Source organism: Corythoichthys intestinalis, chromosome 5 (genome assembly GCF_030265065.1).
Source record: "Corythoichthys intestinalis isolate RoL2023-P3 chromosome 5, ASM3026506v1, whole genome shotgun sequence".
NCBI classification, from domain to species: Eukaryota; Metazoa; Chordata; class Actinopteri; order Syngnathiformes; family Syngnathidae; genus Corythoichthys; species Corythoichthys intestinalis.
This window is the reverse complement of record NC_080399.1, coordinates 9,147,902-9,175,015: the sequence shown is the minus strand read 5'-3', so window position 1 is coordinate 9,175,015 and position 27,114 is coordinate 9,147,902. Positions and strand designations below refer to the sequence as shown.

At 38.0% G+C, this 27,114-nt stretch overlaps 2 protein-coding genes across 5 annotated transcripts in view; both read left to right on the top strand.

Moving 5' to 3' along the window:
* The window catches only part of LOC130916718 (unconventional myosin-IXAa-like), a 255,075-nt gene extending 250,604 nt beyond the window's left edge, over window positions 1–4,471 (top strand). For all 4 annotated transcript variants that reach the window (XM_057837631.1, XM_057837630.1, XM_057837629.1 and 1 more), the window contains one exon: window positions 903–4,471. In XM_057837631.1, the coding sequence (XP_057693614.1) occupies window positions 903–1,282 (380 nt within the window). In that variant the 3' untranslated portion in view covers window positions 1,283–4,471. The remainder of the gene's footprint in view (window positions 1–902) is intronic.
* An 8,052-nt stretch (window positions 4,472–12,523) lies between these two features.
* LOC130915657 (DNA polymerase III subunit epsilon-like) lies at window positions 12,524–25,882 on the top strand. Its single transcript, XM_057835618.1, has 3 exons — window positions 12,524–12,728; window positions 12,811–12,856; window positions 22,674–25,882. Exons 2-3 carry the CDS (start codon window positions 12,811–12,813, stop codon window positions 23,192–23,194), a joined length of 567 nt encoding a protein of 188 aa, XP_057691601.1. The 5' UTR covers window positions 12,524–12,728; the 3' UTR covers window positions 23,195–25,882.
* The last annotated feature ends 1,232 nt before the right edge of the window (window positions 25,883–27,114 follow it).

Sequence of the window (27,114 nt, the reverse complement as noted above, 5' to 3'; positions counted from 1 at the left end):
ATACAAAAAATATAACATTTCGCTTACTAACATAATATGTACATTCTTTACAACAACCATACTTACGGACAAATCTTGTCCAAGGATCATATAAGCACAACATTATCAGCCCGAGACGTCGTGCAGCCCTATTGAACTGGGCTGAAAACAATAAACCATGTCGCAAAGCGACCACAAGAGTTCGCTGTTGGACAGCACAAAAAGCCTTGCTGTAAAACTTACCAAAAGGCAGAATACTTTCTGAGCGGGACATGTGCGTTAATTGCGTCAAATATTTTAACGTGATTAATTTAAAAAATTAATTACCGCGCGTTAACGCGATAATTTTGACAGCCCTAAATATAATATAATATAATATAATAATGACACTATCAATTAAATAGATAATAACCAAATAACCCTCTCTGGGTTCTTCACAGAAAAAAGCCAGGAAATAAACTCTCCCCCACTCTCTTTCCCTCTCCCATGCGGAGGGGCTCTGCTAACTTCCCTAATAAAGTTGTACTGTTTGAATTGGGTTTTGCGGTCTTAACAAATGCGCTACTGCCCTCCAGTGGCCAGTTTTATTGCTTTAAAATTGATTTTGAGGCTTGTTTTTTGTTTCGGCGATAGATCGGAAGCTCTAAATGCTTCTTGTACAAAAAAACGCAAAAGACGTATAAATACGTTTGTGGGACAGTTAAGCATTTAAAAATAGAACGTCTTTATACGTTTCTGGGAGCAAATGAGTTCATGTCCCGTCCACAGCAAAAAGTACATGTAGGTTATGCTGTCATACCGTCCCTACCAATATTGAGAACAAACCTACGCCCCTGATTCTACTATGTTAACGTTAAATTAACTGAGGTTCTTATTAGTGAGAATTGTACTGTATTAGGCATTTGAATTATTGTCGTCCACAGATTCGGGTACTTGGAGCTGCAGAAAATTGGACCCCAAGAGCAGGCGACCTTTGCGGCACCTTCCCGATTCTGTGGACTCCGCCGACTCAGTGTCTGTTGTCTCCTGCTCCTACCGACCGCCATCCGCTTCGCCGTCCCCTCACTACCGCTTCCGCTCCTCGTCGTCCGGTCCTCTGCTGGCGACTTACGGCCTCGGAGAGGCGGCGGCAAACGACGCATCGGATCCCGAGCGGCGACCCAGCAAAAGCCGTCCCGGTCACAGGCTACGACTGAGTCGCAGCTCGCCGCGTGAGCCGTCGAGCGGGCGCCGCAGGGAACCGGAATTCGGCTCGGCGCCGCAGCAGCTGGTTCTGTACGGCAGCAACGAGTTCATGGTGTGACGTCGGCCAGACGTAAGTGTGTTCCGAGTACGCGGGGCTGAGGCTGGTCTCTCCTCAGCGGGGCAGGGACCCGACGGCGGCGAGCACTGAGCCAGAGCGCGGAAGAAAGAGAAGGAAGCGTGACTGAAATTTGGCGGACCATCTTTCTTCAGCTTGTAGCCATAACGACTGAACTGCCCAGCTACGCAAAGCTATGCTATGCTAAGCCAAGTCTGCTTGCCACGTTTACGCACCAGCAGAGATGCTGCATGCTCGCCCATTTGACTTCCTTTAAAGAGAGCGTGGGATGACACGTCACAGCTGACACTTCATACACTCAAACTACGGCACGTGAGACGAAAGCTAAAACCACACGTCGAGAAATTGAGCCTTTTCTTCAATTTTCAAGATCAGTAATCCCCCTCTGTTGCGGGTTCTGCGTTCACAAATTTCTTTGTACAGTTTTCTGACAATATTATTTTGATATATTATTTTAATTCCACCGTCCACCGCTAGATGGCGGCAGTGGGATTAAACTGACGCGGTGTGAATTTGACTAAAAAAGAAGAATGAAAACAGGATTTTTTTTTTTTTTACCCCAATCCTGTCATTTTGTAATGTACCTACATCTATAGGCATGCTTATTGATTTATTCTATATCTTGAGATGATACGGGTTTTTTTTTGGGGGGGGGGGGGGGTTGAATCGAAATCAGGTGTTATCGCAGATTTTAATTTAGCGTGGGGGTTCTGGAACGTAACTCACGCAATGGAGGTGGGATTACTCTATTACGTGGTACAGAAATGTGTCGTTAGCTTCACGTAAGACTCAAAATTGTCCTGAACTTATTAGCTAAACCAGAGTTTCTCTAAAAATGAACAGTTTTTACATTGACGACGCTGTAACTTTGGCATTTTACCACGTACAACCCTTTCAAACTCAGGAAACAGATCAACAAATTTTCTCCTGTTCTAACAGCTTTAATGTTATTTCATAAATTAACTCACTGGCCGCCATTGACGGCGATAGATGTCCGAGCCGTTTCCAGCCCAAATGGCGCCAGTTTTGCCAGTAACCGGCGACCAATCCCGCCTCTCTTGCCAAAGTCCCGCGAACTAGCGACGATTACGACGATGTCCCGTAGGAATAGCATGTACATAGAGAGGAAGTCAAGCGTGTCCAATTCGAAGCCATTCATTCCAGAGCCACTTGTGTAAACATCAGTGTTATGACATCACCACTTGAATTTTGTCTTTGTTTAAACTGTTGCTGTAACAATGCGTGCTGTCACTGCTTATTATTGATATGATATGATAAGTTTTTGTTAGTCAACAGGCTTGTTAATTTTTTTTTTTTTTTTTTACCCCGACTGGGTTAATTAATAGCGGCTCACACACATGCACACACACGATTCAAGATTTAACCAATAAGTACATGTTCAGCTTCAATTGAAGAGCTATTCTATTATAGGAAAAACGTAGGAATTAAATACATTTTCTCAAAAACATTTACCGTATTTATAAGTTCAAGTGTGAGTCGCATTTTGGTGTAGCAAATTTTTAATTGATCAAAAACCAAGAAACAACAAACATCCGGTATATCACAAAAGTGAGTACACCCCTCGCATTTCTGCAGATATTTAAAGTGCATGTGACACGAAAAAGCATGTTTATTCCGTAATACACGCGGTATTTTATGCTCCTGAAGGATATGGACCGCTTGGATGTGTGTGGAAGCGATCGCTATATTTATTTAGTTTTTTTAATCCCGCGCCATGAAAATGAGTGACTTCCGGCTTCGGTCTTGCGTTGAGGAGTAGGACGCTGTGACGTGTACGGTAGAAGGTGTCCTCTTCACTATACAGCGTACTGTTGTGTATGAGGACGAAGGATTCAGCTGATTTTGCAGATTAATACGTTTATTTTTCGCATCACGCCAGCCAAACCCCTGCAGAAAAATCATTCTGTATGAGGGAGAGGCGTATACGCCTTTTTGGAGTTTCAAAAGGTTCCCATTCACCGTGGATATTGGCCAAAACAAGCCCGACGACTACTGTGGGACCATTGGACTTATGAGGAAGTGAGTAAACATCTTGTTTAGTATTATGTCGAATATTAATACAGCGATTACAAAGTAAACACTACAAACTTTCTTTAAATAAAGGACTACTTACGTTTGCTCATTGATAGGCATGTAAAAAGCTCTCCTCATGCACATTAGCAGCACGTTAGCTGCACAACAACTGCAGCCGCCCTCCTCCGGGGAACGAACTGTAAATTGCTCTCCGCCGGGCGGTTTGCCGGTCCGCAAAGACATTCGACAACCCAGTCGTCATGTCAAATAATCCAGGCTAGTTATGTGTGATTTTCCTCTTCGAAGACTTTGAAACATCACTCGGTTCGGGTTAGCATGTCGGCTAGCTGTCACGCCTTTTGGTTTGTTTACATTCTCCGAAGCCGGGGAAGGGAAATGACATATGTCCGATTTAGGTGTCATAAAATACCGTTCGGGAGGTGCGACAGTAAAGGTGAAGTCGACGGTTTTGACCATTATGGAGTAATTTTGCCATGTCGTCCTGAATAAATGCATTTTTATTATTTCATATTCCATTTTGCACAAGACTGTTATTTGTCATGACCATGCCATTTATTTAGCAATTGGGGAAAATACTTGGATAAAAAGAATATCCTGTAAAAATATTGAAGTAAAGAGACAGAAACAATGACATTTCGCAGCTCTCTTCGTCGCGTTTTCCTCGTTGTGAATAGTTCCCCCTCGACGGGCTGACTGGTCCTTCTCAAGCCATTTATATAGCTATTGGGGAAAAATACTTGGATAAAAAGAATATCCTGTAAAAATATTGGAGTAGAGAGACTGAAACAATGACATTTTGCAGCTCTCTTCGTTGCGTTTTCCTCGTTCTGAATAATTCCCCCTCAATGGGCTGAATAGTAAAACCGATGAGCCCAGTCTACCGCTGACGTCATCCACCTGTTGGGGACGCTAAAGCCCTATAATGGTAGGCGTGGCTAACCGGCAGATTAAAAGACTAATTTCTCGTCATCTGCGCTTTGCTATATTGTTGTATATAGTCGAATCGTCTCAAAATATGATTCTAATTCACATAATAATGCAATTTAAGACTTTTTTTCTCCTCTCGTATGCTCTTTAAGTATATCTTTCCACGGGACAACACTGACAAAATGACACTTTGACACAATGAAAAGTAGTCCGAGTGCAGCTTACATACAGTGCCTTGCAAAAGTATTCGGCCCCCTTGAACCTTGCAACCTTTCGCCACATTTCAGGCTTCAAACATAAAGATATAAAAATTTTAATTTTTTGTCAAGAATCAACAACAGGTGGGACACAATCGTGATGTGGAATAAAATTTATTGGATAATTTAAACTTTTTTAACAAATAAAAAACTGAAAAGTAGGTCGTGCAATATTATTCGGCCCCCTTGCGTTAATACTTTGTAGCGCCACCTTTTGCTCCAATTACAGCTGCAAGTCGCTTGGGGTATGTTTCTATCAGTTTTGCACATCGAGAGACTGACATTCTTGCCCATTCTTCCTTGCAAAACAGCTCGAGCTCAGTGAGGTTGGATGGAGAGTGTTTGTGAACAGCAGTCTTCAGCTCTTTCTACAGATTCTCGATTGGATTCAGGTCTGGACTTTGACTTGGCCATTCTAACACCTGGATACGTTTATTTTTTAACCATTCCATTGTAGATTTGGCTTTATGTTTTGGATCATTGTCCTATTGGAAGATAAATCTCCGTCCCAGTCTCAGGTCTTGTGCAGATACCAACTTTAAACGAGACTTTTTATGGATATCTTTGAGAAATGGCTTTCTTCTTGCCACTCTTCCATAAAGGCCAGATTTGTGCAGTGTACGACTGATTGTGGTCCTATGGACAGCCTCTCCCACCTCAGCTGTAGATCTCTGCAGTTCATCCAGAGTGATCATGGGCCTCTTGGCTGCATCTCTGATCAGTTTTCTCCTTGTTTGAGAAGAAAGTTTGGAAGGACGGCCGGGTCTTGGTAGATTTGCAGTGGTCTGATGCTCCTTCCATTTCAATATGATGGCTTGCACAGTGATCCTTGAGATGTTTAAAGCTTGGGAAATCTTTTTGTATCCAAATCCGGCTTTAAACTTCTCCACAACAGTATCTCGGACCTGCCTGGTGTGTTCCTTGGTTTTCATAATGCTCTCTGCACTTTAAACAGAACCCTGAGACTATAACAGAGCAGGTGCATTTATACGGAGACTTGATTACACACAGGTGGATTCTATTTCTCTTTAGGACAACATTGGATCATTCAGAGATCCTCACTGAACTTCTGGAGTGAGTTTGCTGCACTGAAAGTAAAGGGGCCGAATAATATTGCACGCCCCACTTTTCAGTTATTTATTTGTTAAAAAAGTTTAAATTATCCAATAAATGTTGTTCCACTTCACGATTGTGTCCCACTTGTTGTTGATTCTTGACAAAAAAATTCAATTTCATATCTTTATGTTTGAAGCCTGAAATGTGGCGAAAGGTTGCAAGATTCAAGGGGGCCGAATACTTTTTCAAGGCACTGTAAGTGAATTTATTTTCCCCTCAAAATATAGCCATTAATATCTAAACCCCTGGCAACAAAAGTGAGTACACCCGTTAGAAACTACATCTCTAAATGTCCAAATTGAGTACTGCTTGTCATTTTCCCTCCAAAATGTCATGTGACTCGTTACAGGAGTGCTGTCAGCATTGCTGCTGAGATTGAGGAGGTGCGGGGTTTAGCCTGTTAGTGCTCAGACCATACGCCGCACTCTACATCTAATTGGTGTGCATGGCTGTCACCCCAGGAGGAAGCCTCTTCTGTAGACAGGTACACAAGAAAGCCCGTCCGTCTCATCAGACCATAGGACATGGTCCCAGTAATCCATGTGCTTTGTTGACACGTCTTCAGCAAACTGTTTGCGGGCTTTCTTTTGTACCGTCTTCAAAGGGGCTACCTCCTGGCATGACAGCCATGCACACCAATTTGATGTAGAGTGTGGCGTATGGTCTGAACACTAACAGGCTGACCCCCCACCTCTTCAATCTCTTCAGCAATGCTGAGAGCACTCCTGTAACGAGTTACATGACATTTTGGAGGGAAAATGACAAGGAGTACTCAATTTGGACATTTAGGGATGTACTTTTTTTTCAAAAGGGTGTTCTCACTTTTGTTGCCAGGGGTTTAGATATATTAATGGCTATATTTTGAGGGTGGGGGGAATTAACTCTATGATATAAGCTGCAAACAGACTACTATTATTTATTGTGTCAAAGTGTCATTTTGTCAGTGTTGTCCCATGAAAAGATATACTTACATATCTGAAGAAATGCGAGGGGTGCACTCACTTTTGTAATACACTGTATGTTTAAGTAACAATAGTAAATGGAGAACAACAGGCTAAATACGCATCTGCTAATGCAAGACATTGTTATATTTTTTAGGCTATAGTTATCTGAAAAACTCTGTCTGTCTGTTGGGGGGGCAGATTGAAAAAAAAAAAAAAAACATTAGTAGGTCACACTTTTGTATAAGTCTCAAGCCCAGCCAAACTATGAAAAAAGTGTGACTTATAGTTCAGAAAATACGGTACTACATGAACGTATTTTAGACATTATTCTAGTGCAGTGGTTCTTAACCTTGCTAAAGGTACCGAATCATACGAATTTCACAGGTGCATCCACCGAACACTTCGGAATTAGATTTCAAATTCAATACTGCTATATTTAAGATAACAAGCTAATATCTAAGCAAATTCCTGTTCGATTTTCTTCACTTATGACAGCATGTTTTTTGAAACAGATCAAAATTTGAGTCCACGCTTCCCATAGGTTTGTTATACGTCTTCCACTGAGCAAACCAGTTTCTGCGCCAATCAGAAAACTGGCAATTGAAAGAAATGGAATAAAGCAAGGGTGTCAAATTCATATGGTTTTGCAGGCCAAATTTAGGCATATAGAGCCCATGTGTTCTGGACTAGATTATTTTGGACCAATCCAGTTAACTTGTCAGCAACCTGTGGCTCCGGAGCCACGTGCATATCTTTGAACCCTCTGATGCGGCTCAGTTTTATATTAAATAAATATTTGATTAAAATGTATTCTAATGCACAGGTCTATTTGTACCGCAGCGCCCTGTATCTCTCGCTCTTTGCTGTTGTAACTGCTGCATGAATTCCAATTTGGGGGACTTGACAGTTCAGACCACAGCCACATTCTGGAAAAATATGGGCCAAATCGGATTTTAACCACATATGAACTAGATGATCAGATTTAAAATGGTCCACTTTTATGCAACTTTTCCCGCTCGGACCGTCAAGTTTACTCCTCACTTGAGTCGGAAAAACACGAAAAAATCGGATTTGTGCATTAAGACCTGCGGTATGAACCCAGCCAAATAGTGCGACTTATATATGTTTTTTTTCCCCCCTCTTTTTGTGCATTTTTTTCAGCTGGTGCGACTTATAGTCCGAAAATGCGTTAATTTACGCGAACGCTTGCGAATCATCATCCCTAAAACAAAATGGCTGCCCTTCCTAAATAGTTAAACGCAGTATGTTTTTTGCGAATGCTCTTCAATTGAAGCTGACATTTCATTTTTCTTAAATTTCATGACTTCCTGCTCCTCATTGTTTTAGCTCAACAACAGCGCTTCCGTCCACTCGTCTCCGGACGCTCGTAGCATTTAATACCAAAACATGTAGCATACGGATGTTTCTCGGTATCGTATAAAAGCTGCGTATAACCACCGCCACAACTACAACTGCAATATTTATCTCTCTGTACAACACAATCAGTGTTACGCAACTTTTCCCCACCTCGGTTTACACACACAAACGAGCCGAATGGACAAAAGTGACTCTTGGATATTATTTGTTCATGTCATGTTGAATTATGTGCGGAAAAAAAAGTGAATGTAAGTGTCACTGGAAGGCATGCTCTGCTTTCTCGGGTCCTTTTTGTTCCTCTTTTATACACAGTGTATGTACTGTATGTATTATTTATGTCCATGTATACTGCGGTTTATTGCTTTCAAAGGATTTGTTATGAAGGATATATTATCCTGTGTACGATCAAGTGCTACGAGGCCAGGAAAGAGAACATTTGTTTTTGGTCCGCACCGCAAGGTGTGATTTGTGTTTTTTTTTTTTTTTTAATGATAGTTATTATTTTAATGATACAAACATGTCTATGGTTGGAAGAAAAAAAATAAAAGACTTTACTGGGGTTTGCAGTGTTGTTTTTGGCAGCTCTTTTAATTTTCGTCTTAGTCTGTCGATAATTTTCGGACTGTAAACTTCTTTTTTCCCTCATTTTGAATCCTGTGGTTTATAGTCCAGTGTGGCTTATTTTATTTGGATTAATAGGTAATACTTTATTTTACAAGGGCATCATAAGACTGCCACTAGACCGTCATTTTTATGACATGACACTATCATGAGCATTGTGAATGCTTATGACAGATGTCATTAAGTGTCATCCGGCAAATTATGTTACTAACTCCATTTATGTCCAGCTCGGATCTTTTATATCCATTCAAAAGTGAGATAATTTGCCAGATGACACAAAATTACTAGGGTTGTTCCGATCATGTTTTTTTGCTCCCGATCCGATCCCGATCCCGATTGTTTTAGTTTGAGTATCTGCCGATCCCGATATTTCCCGATCCGATTGCTTTTTTTGCTCCCGATTCAATTCCAATCATTCCCGATAATTTTTCCCGATCATATACATTTTGGCAATGCATTAAGAAAAAAATGAATAAAACTTGGACGAATACATACTGTAAGTACTGCATTTTTTTATTATGACAATAAATCCTCAAGATGGCATTTACATTATTAACATTCTTTCTGTGAGAGGGATCCACGGATAGAAAGACTTGTGACTTTGTATATTGTGACTAAATATTGCCATCTAGTGTATTTGTTGAGCTTTCAGTAAATGATACTGAAGGCCATGCCCAAATGCATGATGGGAAATGGAACCATGACTGTGCGTAATGCTACCAATTGCTATATCTTCTCTGCGTTGGTAAATAACATAAGGTGTTAAGAAAAAGATCGATTGCTACGTCGCTTCCCCACATTGCTTCCCATGATATTTCTAATCAAACGGAGAGGGATTGTAAGGCTTTAGCCAATTACAAAAAGGCTGCTAAAATTCACTGTACTCATTTTACGCTGCCTTTAAGCTCTCTGTATAGGCAAAACGGCGCCATTACAGATGGAGCGCGACAATGCGTGAGTGGGTCGTGCAGCGCATGCATTAATTGCGTTAAATATTTTAACGTGATACATTTTTTTAAAAATTAATTGCCGCTGTTATTGGGATAAATTTGATAACCCTACCTTAAGCCTAAACTAAAGACTCTGGATAAGTGTAACGTATTATGTCTGTAACGTTAAATACAATTAGAAAACGATTTAATTAAAATATATATATATTAAAAAAAGGCATGGCCGATATTTTTTTGCCAATTCCGATACTTTGAAAATGACATGATCGGACCCGATTGATCGGCATCTCTAAAAATGTTCATGGCAGTGTCATGTCATACTTAATCCCATCAGACCTAAGCATGCTGCGTTTGACGCTGTTATGTTGGCTGGAGGATGTGACCCAAAAGCTCAGCAGTGAGAAGTCAGTTAACAGAACAGCCCGAGGGCGTATTTATTGAATGCAAAAAAGAGGAAAAACCGGTGAGAAGCTGTGGCTCTGTAGATTTTCTGGCAGTACTGGAAAGGCTGGGATGGCTTGGAGTTGCTATGAAGAAAAAAGAGTTTCAATGAGTCAAAGTTTGGTGGATTTAGTGGCCTGTACTTTACCATGTGAGGTTAGGTGAAGCTCTGGCGTTGAATGACGTGCAGAGCGGTCTTTTGTAGTGGCAGGCTGTTGATTGTGAAGTGGAGGCAGGTGTGGCGATTGATGACAGGTGTGCACAGCAGAGTCAGTGAGGAGTGGGAGGAGGTGAAGGTGAGTGAGCCGTAACAGACGCATTCACATCTGAACCAATAAATACAGAATTTTCGCACTATAAGGCGTGCCTGACAATAAGCCGCCACCCATCAAATTTGACATAAAAACGGCATTTGTTCATAGATAAGCCGCACTGGACTATTAGCAGCAGCTGTCCTCACTTTATTATGGGATTTTTACACCAAAAGATATGAACCGGTAACACTTTAATTGACAGCGGCATCATATGACTGTCATAAGACCAAATGAACCACCATGAAGCTTTGAATCAATCGGCTGCAAAGCTTCATTGCTTCAAGAAGTTTCATTTGGCCATCATTGCTCCCTTGGGAGAGATAGTCAACCTCTGCTGCCACCTGCTGTCAACACTGTTGTCGTCTGACATGCCTCATAGCATGCGTTGCAGCGCTACAGATGTAAATAACAATCAAAATTCATGTGCTGTGCCAATTGTTTGTTCAGTTACTGTTCCACTTGTTTCATTCATTGCTAGTTATGGTATTTGGTAACACTGTATTTGACTGTTATTACTGATGAGTGGTTTAAAGCTACTCTGCCCACTATAAAACACACACCTGATAAGAATTGTCTTGATGAGAAGGATTGTCTGATGTGCTTCATACCTCAAGGTCAAAAGAGCTGTCTGAAGACCTGCTATAAAGGATTGTTGATTTGTATAAAGCTGGGAAAGGATACAAAATCGTCTCTAAAAGTCTGGATGTTCCTCAGTCGACAATCAGAGAAGTTGTCTACAAATGGAGGGAGTTTGGCACTGTTGCTTCTCTCCCAAGGAGTGGCCGTCCACCAAAGATGACGCCAAGAGTTCAGCGAATACTCTGAGAGGTAAAAAAGAACCCTCGAGTGTATGCTAAAGACTTACAGAAATCATTGGCACAGTCCAATATCTACAGTATGTGCACACATCAACTGTATGTAAAACTATGGCCAAGAATGGTGTTCATGGGAGGAAGCCACGGCTGTCTTACCCAAAAAAAAAAAACACATTGTTGCTAGTTTAATGTTTGCAAAAAGGCAGAAGTTTTGGCAAAATATTTTGTGGACTGATGAAACCAAAGTTGAATTGTTTGGGAGTAACACACAACGTCATGTGTGGAGAAAAAATGGAACAGCTCACATACTTCAACACCTCATCCCCACCATGAAGCATGGTGTAGGGGGCATCATGATTTGGGGCTATTTTGCGGCCTCAAGGCCTGGACTTGCAGTCATCAATGGAAGAATGAACTCAAAGGTTTATCAGGATGTTTTGCAGGAAAAAGTCCAGACATGAACCCCATTGAGATGCTGTGGCATCACCCCAGGATGAGGGGGGAGGGCACAAAATATTAAATGTGATGGTTCAATTACTTATTTTCCCCCTTCTGTCATTGTTTGCATACTATCCTCATTATTATATGAAAACCTGAGCTTTTTTTTTTTTTTTTTTTTTTTTTTTCAATGTAAGCAATTTTTTTGCTTCGATGTAAATTTTTTTGCTTCGATGCAAAAAAACTTTTTTTTGCTTTGATGAATTTTTTTTTTTGGACCTCAACTTTTGTTTTTCACTTCCGTGTCATTTTTTTTTTTTTTTTTTTTCTGACAAAAAAAAAAGAATCTTCTGTGTCCCTTTCGGCGCACTTTTTTTTTTTAAACGTCAACTTTTTTTTAATTTCCTGTCTGTCTTATTTTTCTTCTTCCATGTCCTTTAGGGGCTCTGTAATGACTGAGTATTAGGGCGGGCCAAATAAAGGAGACGAAAAAAAGGAATATGAGATTAAAATAGTACCTCTTCAAGCCAAAGAAATACAATAAAATCATTGAATTCTGGCGAGAGAAAATATTATTTTTTTGTATGAAGCAATTTATCTTTTGAATAAATTATAAAGACAAAAATGTCCTACTTAAAATGTGACTCAAACACAAAACAACATAACTTCAATAAAACATTGTTTCAATAAAAATAAATAAATAGTAACAAATTTTCAAATGCATTTTTTGGTTTCAAATTTAATTTTGCATTCAAACACTTTTTTCTTTAATTGATTTTTTTTTTTTTTTTTTTTTTTAATTATTATTAAAGTGACTTTTTTTATTGAATAATAAAAACACAAATCTATCTCCATAAAAGAAACGGCTTCCCGGGCCCATTAAATGCAGCTGCGCCACACACACAAAAAACGCCGGACTTCACTTCCCAGCGTGCACCGCGACGAAAGCGAAACTAAAGGAATAGTGGAGAAAAGTCGCCTGTTGAAAAGAAAACAACAGGGCGAGCGCGGATGTGTCACCAGCCAGAGGAGGGGAAAGGAAAGCAAAACACCGTGCGAGTTCAACTCCTCTTCCTCTCAAATGAAAGTGAAGTTTTGTTTTTGACGCTGGGGGTGCTATAAAAGCGGCAACTTTTTAACACTTGGTAGACAGTCGACTCCAGAAGCTTCACGGTAAGTTTATTGCGAGGATTTTAATCGCCATGTTTTGGAATTGATCACATGACGACGCCACTATTCGTTTTATCTGTTACAGATGGCTTACACCGTTGTTTTCTTTGATCTGGAGACAACTGGACTAGGTATGTGACTTAATAACATCATAAAAACGTAAAATTAAAAAGAACTTTCGGTTTGTTTTAAATATTGTCATACTCAAGTTTTAGCATTTTCGGTGATGTTATTATTGCCACTATTTTTTGCCGTAATATCTGTGTTTGTTCTATATAACTCATTCAATGCCAGAAATTTTCAAAGACAAACCATATGTTTTGGAGTACAGTATTTGAACTGATCTTTCAAAAGTATAGACTCATATTTAAGTTCAAATTCATTTTAACTGGGATTGATAAATAATGATAATAATTAGGGTTGTTCCAATCATGTTTTTTTGCTCCCGATCCGATCCCGATCGTTTTAGTTTGAGTATCTGCCGAGCCCGATATTTCCCGATCTGTTTGCTTATTTTTGCTCCCGATTCACTTCCAATCATTCCCGATAATTTTTCCCGATCATATACATTTTGGCAATGCATTAAGAAAAAAATGAATAAAAATCGGACGAATATATACATTCAACATACAGTACATAAGTACTGTATTTGTTTATTATGACAATAAATCCTCAAGATGGCATTTACATTGTTAACATTCTTTCTGTGAGAGGGATCCACGGATAGAAAGACTTGTGACTTTGTATATTGTGACTAAATATTACCATCTATTGTATTTGTTGAGCTTTCAGTAAATGATTCTGTATCCATTCCCAAATGCATGATGGGAAGTGAAACCATGACTGTGCGTTGTGCTACCAATTGATATATCTTCTCTGCGTTGGGAATTAATATAAGGTGTTAAGAAAAAGATCAGTTGCTACCTTGCTTCCCCACATTGCTTCCCATGATATTTCCAATCGTAGGGAGAAATATTGTTAGGCTTTAGTCAATTAAAGAAAAGGCTCCAAAGGCTGCCAAAATTCACTCTACTCATTTTACACTGCTTTTTATCTCTCTACATAGGTAAAACGGCACCATTACAGATTGAGTGCGACAATGCGTGGGTGGGTCGTGCAGCGCATGCATTAATTGTGTTAAATATTTAAATATGATACTTTTCTTTTTTTTAAATTAATTACCGCCGTTATCGGGATAAATTTGATAACCCTACCTTAAGCCTAAAAACTAAAGACTCTGGATGAGTGTGGCATATTATGTTTGTAGAGTCAAATGCAATTAGAAAACAATTTAATTAAAAAAATATATATATATATTTAAAAAAGGCATGGCCGATATTTTTTTGCCGATTCCGATACTTTGAAAATGACGTGATCGGACCCGATCGACATCTCTAATAATAATAATACATGATGGCGTTGAATGATCACATCTAAAGTGCAGTTGACAGCGATCCCTCACAGTGCAGATAGATTTTGACGTCTATCGCCGTCATTAGCAAATAAAGACTTACCGTATTTTTCGGACTATAAGTCACAGTTTTTTTTCATATTTTTGCAGGTGGTGCGATTTATACTCTGGAGCGACTTATGTGTGAAATTATTAACACATTATTATACAATTTCACATGCTATTTTGGCATTTTGGAGTGACACTGATGGTTTAGTAAACTTGTTAGCATGTTCTTTATGCTATAGTTTAGGGTTGCAGCTATCGATTATTTTAGTAGTCAATTAATCGATGAACTACTTAGTCGAATAATCAAGTAATTGGATAATGAACATGAAAAATTAAAATACCTGAGCTGAGCCTCAAACGGTATAAATAAAAAGAGAATCTTTGTACAACAAAAGAACAATTGGCGAACTTATTTAGCAAAAGTCCACTAGCCTAAATGGTATAAAATATTAACTTTTTTTTTTTTTTTTTTACAATGCTTTTATCGAATGGTTCAGACACATATTATCTCAGAAAACTGCTAGATATACCTACAAACTAAATTATGAATGCATAAAAAACATTCGCTCAAACAAAAACTTAGCTCATGTTGGTCTTAACAGGGGGCAGTTGGATTCAGCCATGTAAAATAAGGCAGACCAGAGGGCAGTGTATCCACCTTAATCAATAAAATTAAATGCAAACACTTTCAGAATAAACCATTAGAATGCCACTTTAATTAATCGAATACTCGAAGCAATAAAATGTAATTTGAATATTTTTTTCTAATCGAATACTCGAGTTAATCAATCGTTGCAGCACTACTATAGTTATCTGAATAACTTTTAATAGCTATGTTACGATAACATAGTGGCCAAGTTCGCGTTTCGTTATTCATGCATCATGTAACATTATCATACTTTACACTTATTCAGCATGTTGTTCTCTATTTTTATTTTAAATTGCCTTTTAAGATGTCATATCTGTTCTATGTGTTGGATTTTATCAAGTAAATTTCCCCCCCAAAATACGACTTATACTCCAGTCCGACTTATATATGTTTTTTTCCTCTTTGTTGGGAATTTTATGGCTGGTGCGACTTATAGTCCGAAAAATACGGTAATTTATGAAATAACACCGTAACTGCCAGCCTTCCCAGTAGCGGTGTTTTCACTAATAATAGGGTGATACATATGTACATGTATTTTTTTACATCAAAATTATGTTGTTTTATTTTAAATGGTGTTTTTATGTATTATTTAGCTCATATTTCATCATTATTATATGTATAAAGTATTAATATATCTATATAATATTAAGAGTGTTATAGGGCTGCAGCTAGCGATTATTTTAGTAGTCGACTAATCATTGAACTAGTTAGTTCGACTAATCCGCTAAGGAACATGAAAAATTAAAATACCTAAGCTGAACCTCAAACGATATGAAAAGATAATTAAATGAGGATCTAAGTACAACAAAAGAACAATTGGCTAATTTACATCGTAAAGGTCTGTTAGCTTAAATGCTATAAAATGCAAACCTTTTTTTTCTTTTAAACAATGCTCTTAACAAATGGTTCAAGTACATATTCCCACAAAAAACAGCTAAATATGCCTATGAACTAAATTAAATGCATTAAAAAAACATTAACTCAAACAATAATTTAGCTTATGTTGTCTTACCAGGGAGCAGCTGGATTCAGCCTTGTGTAATGAGTTATATCATAATCACTGTTGCCACTAGAGGGCAGTGTATCCACCCAAATCAATAAAACTAAACGCAAACACTTTCAAAACAAACCATTACAACGCCACTTTAATTAAACAAATACTTGAAGCAGCAAAATTTAATTCGAATCTTTTTTCTAATTGAATTTCTTGAGTTAATCGATTAATCGTTGCAGCACTAGAGTGTATTCGTACCGTCATAGTATGGGCATCATGGTTCGGTGTATGCAGTCAGACGTCAAATACATATAGTTCCCCGGGTTACGACGTACCGACGCCATTTTCTCTCCAGTCGTTTTTTTTTTTTTTTTTTTTAAGTTGCGTAAACAATACCTTATTGTTAGAGATGTCCCGATCGATCGGCATCTAGATTGATCGGGTCCGATCACGTCATTTTCAAAGTATCGGAATTGGCAAAAAAATATCGGACATGCCTTTTTAATTTTTTTTTTTTTTTTTTTTTTTTTTATTAAATTGTTTTCTAATTGTATTTAATGTTACAGACAAAATGTCTTGCAGTCATCCAGAGTCTTTAGTATTGGCTTAAAGTGGGGCTGTCAAATTTTTTGCGTCAACGGCGGTAATAACATTAAAATATTTAACGCAATTAACGCATGTGCTGCAATACCCGCTCACGCATTGTCGCGTTCAATCTATAATGGCACCGTATTACATATACATAGAACTAAAAGGTGTCGTACAATGAGTAGAGAGAATGTTGGCAGCCTTTGAAAACTTTTTTTAATTGGCTAAAGCCTTACAATTCCTCTCTCAACGATCAGAAATATCGTGAGAAGCAATGTGGGGAAGAAAGGTAGTAGTTGATCTTTTTCTTAACACCCCCTTTTTATTTCCCAACGTTGAGAAGATATATCAATTGGTACCATTACGCACAGTCATGGTTGCACTTCCCATCATGCATCTGGGCAGAAGTTAAATGGCTGAATTATCGTTTACTGAAAGCTCATAAAAATCCACTCGATGGCAATATTTAATCACAATATACAAAGTCACATTTGTCCTTTAAGAATTACAAGTCTTTCTATCTGTGGATCCCTCTCACAGAAAGAATATTAATAATGTAAATGCCATCTTGAGGATTTATTGTCATAATAAACAAATACAGTACTTTTGTACTGAATGTTGATTGTATATATTTGTCCGAGTTTTATTCATTTTTTTCTTAATGCATTGCCAAAATGTATATGATCGGGAAAAATGATCAGTAATGATTAGAATTGAATCGGGAGCAAAAAAAAGCAATCGGATCGGGAAATATCGGGATCGGCAGATATTCAAACGAAAACAATCGGATCGGGAGCAAAAAAAACATGATCGGAACAACCCTACTTATTATATCTCACAGTATCTTATTTTTTGCTTAATTTTATGATTATGATGTATAACATATGTTTTTGGATCGTTATTTTGAGATTTAGGGGATATTTAAGGGTAGTTAAAGAGTTAATACCAAGCTGTAATAACCCAATTTAAAATTGACTTTTTTCGTATCGGCCAGTCGGATTTTTGAAAAAAAAGGCCGATACTGATATACGTCAAATTTCCAAATACCGGCGCCGATAATCGGCCCAGCAGATAAGTGGTCTATCTTTAGTTCTTTGCAGTGTGAGTGTCAAAGCGTGATCGGACTCCCTCAATGAAGCGTTTAATAAAGACATTTTTTTGTGTTATTCTTGCTTAAAAATATTTCACATTATGAAAGCGGCACGGTGGGACAAAAACATGTTTAGAACTTTAGTTTGAAAAAAAAAAAAAATTAAGAAATCGGTATCGGGCTGGGACTCGGTATCAGCAGATTCTCAAAATCAGATGACTTGGACTTGGGTGAAAAATATGTCATTGGGAAATCCATAATACATGTACTAGTATACTTGATTAGTGTTTGTCTAGCAAGGTCCGTTTGGGTCCTTTATTATTTTGAGCATGCATTTAAATGCTCCTTGTCACATATGTAAATATGTTTTTTTTTTTCCAAAAATAGTTTGGAATTTGAGTCAGATTGTGTCCCTTAAATAATGAGGATACTAAACGCTATTATTCACTTGTGTTTATGATTTAAATTTTTTTGCCTGGTGATGAGGGTAAGTTAAAGAAAACGTTTTTTTTGTTGTTGTTTTTTTTTACACCTGTTCCTCAAAACCAAAACATGCCAAATTTGTTTTCCTCAAACTGTCAATTCCAGCAGTGAAGAAGCACTCTCATGTTTGTTCCGCTTTCATTTCCTGTCAGGAGTCGAAAAGTCTGTTGAGCAACTTTGGCATTTATCCAAGTGGGACCTACTGGCGTCGCTGCACAAATTTTAGCCAATCATGTTGAATTTCAATGCGGGCCAATGAAACAGCCAAATATCAGTAAATTTAAATTACAGTAAAGTTTTTTTTACCTTAGTAGTTGCCAATTCAGATTTTTAGGATTACTTTCAAATGACAAGATTAAAATGTTGAAGTTAAATACAGCTGAAACTGTAATTGGTTCACGTACCACTTGAGTTAGCCCACAGGTAAGCAGAATTCTAGGATTTCTTCAAAACGTCGGATACGGTGACTTTTTGGAGACTTATGGTGTTTTAAAAGTTGAAAAATGCAAGGACAACGAATGTGTCTTGTGTCTGTTAATCAGACCCTGAAAGTAGGAGTGACATTGTTTCCGTTAGCCTTGATGTCGGATACAAGTGACCGCATGTTGTGCTCTAGATAATCTATTGTTGAGACTTTTTTTGTGGACTGAACCACCTTGAATTGTCCTATCTAGAGCCTCATTGTTTTGGCAAATCTTTCCCAAACTTAAAGTGCGTATGACACCAAGTTTTAAAACTATTTCAACATTTAAAGATAAATTCAAGTCAAGATTTTGCAGATTTAGGAGTATTTTAGATATAAAGTTACTTAGGTTCGCTAGGAAGGTTCTCTACTACAGAGCCTTCCTGAGAAGTCTACTGCTTTAAGATGGTGGCTGTTTACTAACGCCGGCAAGTGTATCATTTCGCATCTACTTCTTGATACATTTGCTAACGTTGCCGAGTCTGTCATTTGGCATCTAGTTCTACAGTGCCTTGCAAAAGTATTCGGCCCCCTTGAACCTTGCAACCTTTCGCCACATTTCAGGCTTCAAACATAAAGATATAAAATTTCAATTTTTTGTCAAGAATCAACAACAAGTGGGACACAATCGTGAAGTGGAACAAAATTTATTGGATAATTTAAACTTTTTTAACAAATAAAAAACTGAAAAGTGGGGCGTGCAATATTATTCGGCCCCCTTGCGTTAATACTTTGTAGCGCCACCTTTTGCTCCAATTACAGCTGCAAGTCGCTTGGGGTATGTTTCTATCAGTTTTGCACATCGAGAGACTGACATTCTTGCCCATTCTTCCTTGCAAAACAGCTCGAGCTCAGTGAGGTTGGATGGAGAGTGTTTGTGAACAGCAGTCTTCAGCTCTTTCCAAAGATTCTCGATTGGATTCAGGTCTGGACTTTGACTTGGCCATTCTAACACCTGGATACGTTTATTTTTAAACCATTCCATTGTAGATTTGGCTTTATGTTTTGGATCATTGTCCTGTTGAAAGATGAATCTCCGTCCCAGTCTCAGGTCTTGTGCAGATACCAACAGGTTTTCTTCCAGAATGTTCCTGTATTTGGCTGCATCCATCTTCCCGTCAATTTTAACCACCTTCCCTGTCCCTGCTGAAGAAAAGCAGGCCCAAACCATGATGCTGCCACCACCATGTTTGACAGTGGGGATGGTGTGTTCAGGGTGATGAGCTGTGTTGCTTTTACGCCAAACATATCGTTTTGCATTGTGGCCAAAAAGTTCCATTTTGGTTTCATCTGACCAGAGCACCTTCTTCCACATGTTTGGTGTGTCTCCCAGGTGGCTTGTGGCAAACTTTAAACGAGACTTTTTATGGATATCTTTGAGAAATGGCTTTCTTCTTGCCACTCTTCCATAAAGGCCAGATTTGTGCAGTGTACGACTGATTGTTGTCCTATGGACAGACTCTCCCACCTCAGCTGTAGATCTCTGCAGTTCATCCAGAGTGATCATGGGCCTCTTGGCTGCATCTCTGATCAGTTTTCTTCTTGTTTGAGAAGAAAGTTTGGAAGGACGGCCGGGTCTTGGTAGATTTGCAGTGGTCTGATGCTCCTTCCATTTCAATATGATGGCTTGCACAGTGCTCCTTGAGATGTTTAAAGCTTGGGAAATCTTTTTGTATCCAAATCCGGCTTTAAACTTCTCCACAACAGTATCTCGGACCTGCCTGGTGTGTTCCTTGGTTTTCATAATGCTCTCTGCACTTTAAACAGAACCCTGAGACTATCACAGAGCAGGTGCATTTGTACGGAGACTTGATTACATACAGGTGGATTCTGTTTATCATCATCGGTCATTTAGGACAACATTGGATCATTCAGAGATCCTCACTGAACTTCTGGAGTGAGTTTGCTGCACTGAAAGTAAAGGGGCCGAATAATATTGCACGCCCCACTTTTCAGTTTTTTATTTGTTAAAAAAGTTTACATTATCCAATAAATGTTGTTCCACTTCACGATTGTGTCCCACTTGTTGTTGATTCTTGACAAAAAAATTAAATTTCATATCTTTGTGTTTGAAGCCTGAAATGTGGCGAAAGGTTGCAAGATTCAAGGGGGCCGAATACTTTTGCAAGGCACTGTATATACATGTGATAACTAGCGTAGCATCATGTGGGCATAGTTTGTAGGCTGTCGGCTACAGTCAGGTATTATTGGAGCCTAGCCGAACCTAGCCTAGCATCGCGTTTGCAACGGCGTCACAACTCCCGCCACTCCTTTCCACTCTCGCTCTTCTCTCTCTCCGTGTCTCTCAGACATTTCTCGCGTCATTCAACCAACGTAGTAACCAAGGGCGTAGGTTTGCATAGGGACGGTAGGGCCATAACACTACCAACATTTCAGGACACTCAAATTGTCACCACCAACTTTTAAGCAACCTTATTTGCATTATATAATGACTTCATATTATATAGGTAATTTAGAATACCTTCCCAATTGTTGTAAGGATAGAATTGACCCTACCATAATGAAGTGATTTGCATCATGTTCAGATTTACATTTACATCTTTTGACTTGCTGAATGTGCGAGTCCATATTTTTCCCTCAAACGCATGTTTGATTGTCTGATGACTTGACCCCCCACTCCCCAACACACACACTCCCTCCCTCACAAAAATGCAACATGTCGACAACATGCCGCCTCCTCCGCCCCCTTTGAATTTTTTTTCGACCACTAGCAGTAGCAGCCACTGTAAGTAATGTTAAAAGAAATCAATGTTGTGGAGGTGGGGAACACACTACTAATTTTGCTACCAAAAGTCCGACCACAGAGTTAACATTAAACTGTGTGAATTTGCTAACCTGCAAAATACAAGTTGGCAGCATTTGACATTTATTAGACTTACTAAACTTTTTTGTTGTTGTTGATCCCTGACTACGATTTTTTTTTCAGTTATATTTAATTTCTTTATTTAGACACACAATGTTGAGTGGTCTTTTTTTGCATTCCTGGATAGTTAAGGGATGATTAACACGTGTATGTTAATATAATTTATGTTCAAATATTGCCATTTAAATTTGCTAATAAAATCCAGACATTTATTCTGGAAGTTTTCCAAATGTTTTAGTAGTTTTTAAATTTGCTAATAAAATCCAGACATTTATTCTGGAAGTTTTCAATACGTTTTAGTAGTTTTTGAAAACAAACGTCTGAATCGAACGGTTTATCACCTGAACCAACACACATTAAAGTTAAAGTCGGGTCTCCAAACTACGGCCCGCGGGCCGGATACGGCCCACCTCCACATTTGGTCCGGCCCCCTGAACAATTTTTTTTCAATAGTGTTATTTATTTCCTGGCTTTTTTCTGTGAAGAACTCAGAGAGGGTTATTTAGTGATTATCTATTTAATTAATAGTGTTATTATTATATTATATATTATATTATATTTAGGGCTGTCAAATGATTAATTTTTTTAATCCAGTTAATCACAGCTTAAAAATTAATTAATCGTAATTAATCGCAATTCAAACCATCTATAAGATATGCCATTTTTTTGTGTAAATTATTGTTGGAATGGAAAGATAAGACACAAGACGGATATATACATTCAACATACTGTACATAAGTACTGTATTTGTTTATTATAACATTAAATCAACAAGATGGCATTAACATTAACATTCTGTTAAAGCTATCCATAGATAGAAAGACTTGTAGTTCTTATAAGATAATAATAATTTTCAACAATGTACATAGAATAAAGACATTGATTGACTGAAAATGGTTCAATATTGGATTAAATGTCTTTTTTTCTCATGTATATTTATAATTGCTCCTTACCTAAAAAAAAAAAAAAAAAAGTTTTATCCGATTACTGGATTAATCGATAGAATTTTCAGTCGATTACTCGATTACTAAAATATTCGATAGCTGCAGCCCTAAAATAAATTAACTCTAATATATAAGCTGCACACAGACTACTTTTGATTGTGTCAAAGTGTCATTTTGTCAGTGTTGTCCCTTTAAATGATATACTTAAATATCTGCAGAAATGCGAGGGGTGTACTTACTTTTGTGATACACTGTATTTATACTGTCACACAACTACTTGGTTCGCCCTTCATTTTTTATCCGAAACCTGCATTTTCGGGTGAACTGTGATTTTCGGAGGTGAACTTTTTAATGATAAGCTAATAAATGTTTCCGGACCCCCCTTTCCCTGCAGACACCGAAAGATGTGACATCATTCAATTAGCAGCCGTCTGTGGCACACGCGTTTTCAACGCCTACACCGTCCCGCGCTGCCACATCACCGAAGAGGCCAGCAGAATCACCGGCTTCTCCAGGGAGAACGGCCGTCTGCTCCTCCACAGGGTGCCCGTTCATACCGTCCCCCTTCGCCAAGCCCTCACCTCCTTTGTCGAGTTCCTGTCCTCTTTCTGCGGACCCGTGTACCTGGCGGCCCACAACGCCAATCGCTTTGACGCCCCCGTCCTCAACAGGATGCTGAAGGAGTTCTCCCTCGTGAAGCAGTTCGAGAGGGCCGTGTCCTACTACCTGGACACTTTTCTGCTCGCCAAGAGAATGTTTTGTAATTTGTATAGCTACTCCCTGAAATACATGGCGAGTCGCTTCCTGGGCAAGACCTACGACGCTCACAACGCGCTGGAGGACGCCAGGGTGCTGCAGGAGCTCTTCGAAGTGTGGCAACCGGGCTGGAATGCCGTACGGTATTCCTTGGTCTAAAAGTGAGTGTCAAATTCAAGGGCTTGAAATGCTAAATGGGACCTGCCCACAATATCAATTTTTGTTTCTCGCTAAATTTCAGTATCGCTAGCCCAACACCCTCATACATTTAACTTAACTTTGGTATATTGCCACTTACAAGACTGAAACTCAGGAAACTGATGAATAGCCTTCCTACTGCCTCAACAGCTTTAACTCATTCACTACCATTGACAGGAATCGTTCGGAAGTAAAGTTTGAATTTGAATTTCTAACACTGCATCAAAATTGAAGTTGCAGCAGTCAGGTAGGCCAGAAGAAGCAATCGATCCTTTTTTTTTTTTTCCATCAGTTGTTTAGGCATGTTAGGTTACGCTTGTTCAACTGGTCATGTGACACGGAATGAAGGTTAACATTCTGCCAAGTCTTAAGTGAAAATGATGACTAACAGTACATTGAAAATCGGTTGTTGCGAGTATGGAAATGAGAACTTGATCTATAGCTTCTCCCTTGCTTTACCCCGATGTTGCGAGTGAAATTTTTGCGAACCATTTTTTGGGGGGAATTGATTTTTTTTAAACTTGAATATTTTTTGTCTCCAATTTTTTTTTTCAACTGAATTTTTGCCACTGTTTTTTTTTTTTTTTTTCTGAAATTTGATTTAAAAAAAAAAACGTATTTTTTGCGATTAATTTTTTTGCAGTTGAATTTTTTTTAACGGAATTTTTTTTGTCACCGTTTTTTTTCTTTAGGTGACTGAATTCACTCCTGATTTTTAAAAACTGAATGTTGACCATTAAAAAATGAAGAAAAAAAACAATCTTTTTGCGAACTGATTTTTTTCTGTTGAATTTCTGCGACAAAATTTTTGCTTCTGATCTTTCAGGCTGAATTTTGATCCTAGAATTTTTTTTTTTTTTTTAATGCAGACCAGTGTTTTGTAATTGATTTTTACTTTTTGGGTAGCCATTTTTTGACTGAATTTTCGCCACTGATTTGACTGAAAAAAAAACTTTAGGCTGAATTTTGGTCCTGAATTTTGGGTTTTTTGGGGGGGGGGATTTTTCTGACTGAAGTTTCAAAATTTTTGTTCCTATAAAAAAAAATTTATGCAAAAAATTGTTTTGCAACTGCATTTTTTATGTCCCCCATTTTTTAAATGTATTTTTTGGCAATATTTGCCACTGATTTGACAGAAATTTTTTGGGGCTGAATTTTGATGTTTTTTTTTTTTTTTTGTGAACCAATTTTTTTTTCCATCGAAAATTTTCCGACTGAAATTTCAACATTTTTGACCCCCCCCCCCCCACACACACACCAAAAAATGTAAAATTTATGCAAACTATTGTTTTGCTACTGCATTTTTTTATCCCCCATTTTTCATTTATATTTTTGCTGTTACATTTTTTTAGGCTGACTTTGAAGCTGAAATATAATCGTCGTCAGAAGTTTGATCGTGAAAAAATGTTTGAAATTCTAATTCTTGAAAACTAAAACTGAAGCAAAGATTTACTCTTATATGAAAGACATCAATCTATTTGAACTAGGATGTCTAATAAATGACTTTTTTTATTACTGACAGCCAAAATGGATTGGACGTCTCGCCCCGTCAATAGCAGCCAATGAGTTAAAGTCCTTTAATAAATTAATACAATGACTGCATTTGTACTGAGTGAATGTTTATTTCCAGGGTTTGCGGACCAAATATGGCTAGAAATTGTCGTTTAATTTCACAACTAACACACACAAAACAGTTAAGTTGCATTTTATTCCTTTCCGCTTTACTGAATGTAACCCGAACTGTTTTGGTAAACCGTTATACCACTCGTTGATATGTTTATGTGGTTTTACCGTTATAATGGAACGCGCCCCTAACCCTAAAGCAACCACAGTTACGATGTGGGCAAAACACCTTGAATATGACACCAGTTATCTATGGGGGAAAAAGTATCCAGAAAATATGTTTTTGTTTAGGAGTGTAGCTGCTTTTGCACTTTCTTCAAACATGAAGTCCTTTTGTACTCATGTCATTTTTATTTACGCAATCAGTGTGTTTGTGTTTGCATTGAAAACTACAATCAGATTTAAAAAAAAAAAAATTTGAAACTTGTGAACCTCGATGACTGAATGTACATTTAACTCTTCCAGTGCCACTGACGACGCGAGACGTCCAATCGTGTGGCGTCTACTCGTGAGTGAGTTGAAATGAGTTTGCCACAGCATTGGAACAATACATAAAAACATGAAAAATAGTGTTAATTTTTTAAAAATATATGTTTCTAAAAAAAATTTAGAAATTTTGAAAATGTTTTCTTTTGAAATTGTATTTTTCCTTAATTTTCTGTATTGTTACTCTTTACTGTAACTTTAACTTTTTATTTTTTTTATTAAGAATTATGTTTTTATTTTTTAAAATATTTTCATTTTTTAAAATTTAGGATTATCCAATTTTTAGTTGTATTCCTCACTTTGATTTTAAGATGATGATTATTTTCATGTACTTATGAATTCCCCCTAATACTTTCCATATATATTTGTTAAATGTAAATTCAGGCATCACAATGGTTTAGTATGTCCAAAGCTTTGACTTTTCTCTTTTAATATTGCAGTATTCATACCATATTTTTGTAATCAGATGTGACTTTGCTTTGAAAATGAATTTTCAAATATATTTTTTATCATATCATTAAAAGATATTTTACACTTTGAGCGCCTGTGTTATTTCACCAATCACGATTATTTAGCCCAATGTTTTTCAAAGCCGTCTAGGGTGCCATGGAAAATCACCCACTTTCATCTAATTGATAATCTAATTCCACAAATGTGCAAATCTGGTGTATGTGCTGTCCAATGGCCGGTAATCATACAAAACTTTTTCATATCAGTCAAACCACTAGTGCTTTTGTCGCTATAATCGACCAAAACTGAAAAGTTACCTAGTGTTGCTTTAATCATGCACATTTATAACCAATGAACAGAAAATTCATTAAAAAATCGGAATGTTACAATTTCTCCCTTGACGCATCTTTCAATATATCAAGATTTTTTTCGATATTGTATATCTTGATTGTTCCAAATATACTGTAATTTTCGCACTGTAAGGCCCACCTGACGGTAAGCTGCCACCCACCAAATTTGAGACAAAAATGACATTTGTTCATAGATACGCCGCACTGGACTTAAAGCCGCCGCTCTCCTTACTTTATTATGGGATATTCACACAAAAAAATATTAACCGGTGGTTTGACAGCGGCATCATACAACTGTCATAAGACCAAATAAACCACCATGAAACAATTGGCTGCAAAGCTTCATTGCTTCAAGAAGCTTCATTTGGCCATCACTGCTCTCTTGGGGGAGAGAGTCAACCTCTGCTGCCACCTTCTGTCAACGTTGTTGTCCAGCATGCCTCCTAGCATGCATTTCAGCGCTACAAATGTAAGTAACAATCAAAATTCATGTTCTGTGCTAATTATTTCTTCAGTTACTGTTCCAGTTGTTTCATTAATTGCAAGTTATGGTATTTGGTAACACTTAATTTGACAGCGGCGCCATAAAACCGTCATAAGGTTGTCATAATTATTACATGACAATGCCATGAGCATTTATAAATAGGGTTGTTCCGATCATGTTTTTTTGCTCCCGATCCCGATCGTTTTAGTTTGAGTGTCTGCCGATCCTGATATTTACCGATCCGATTGCTTTTTTTTTTGCTCCCGATTCAATTCCAATCATTCCCGATAATTTCTCCCGATCATATACATTTTGGCAATGCATTAAGAAAAAAATTTATAAAACTCCGACGAATATATACATTCAACATACAGTACATAAGTACTGTATTTGTTTATTATGACAATAAATCCTCAAGATGGCATTTACATTATTAACATTCTTTCTGTGAGAGGGATCCACAGATAGAAAGACTTGTAATTCTTAAA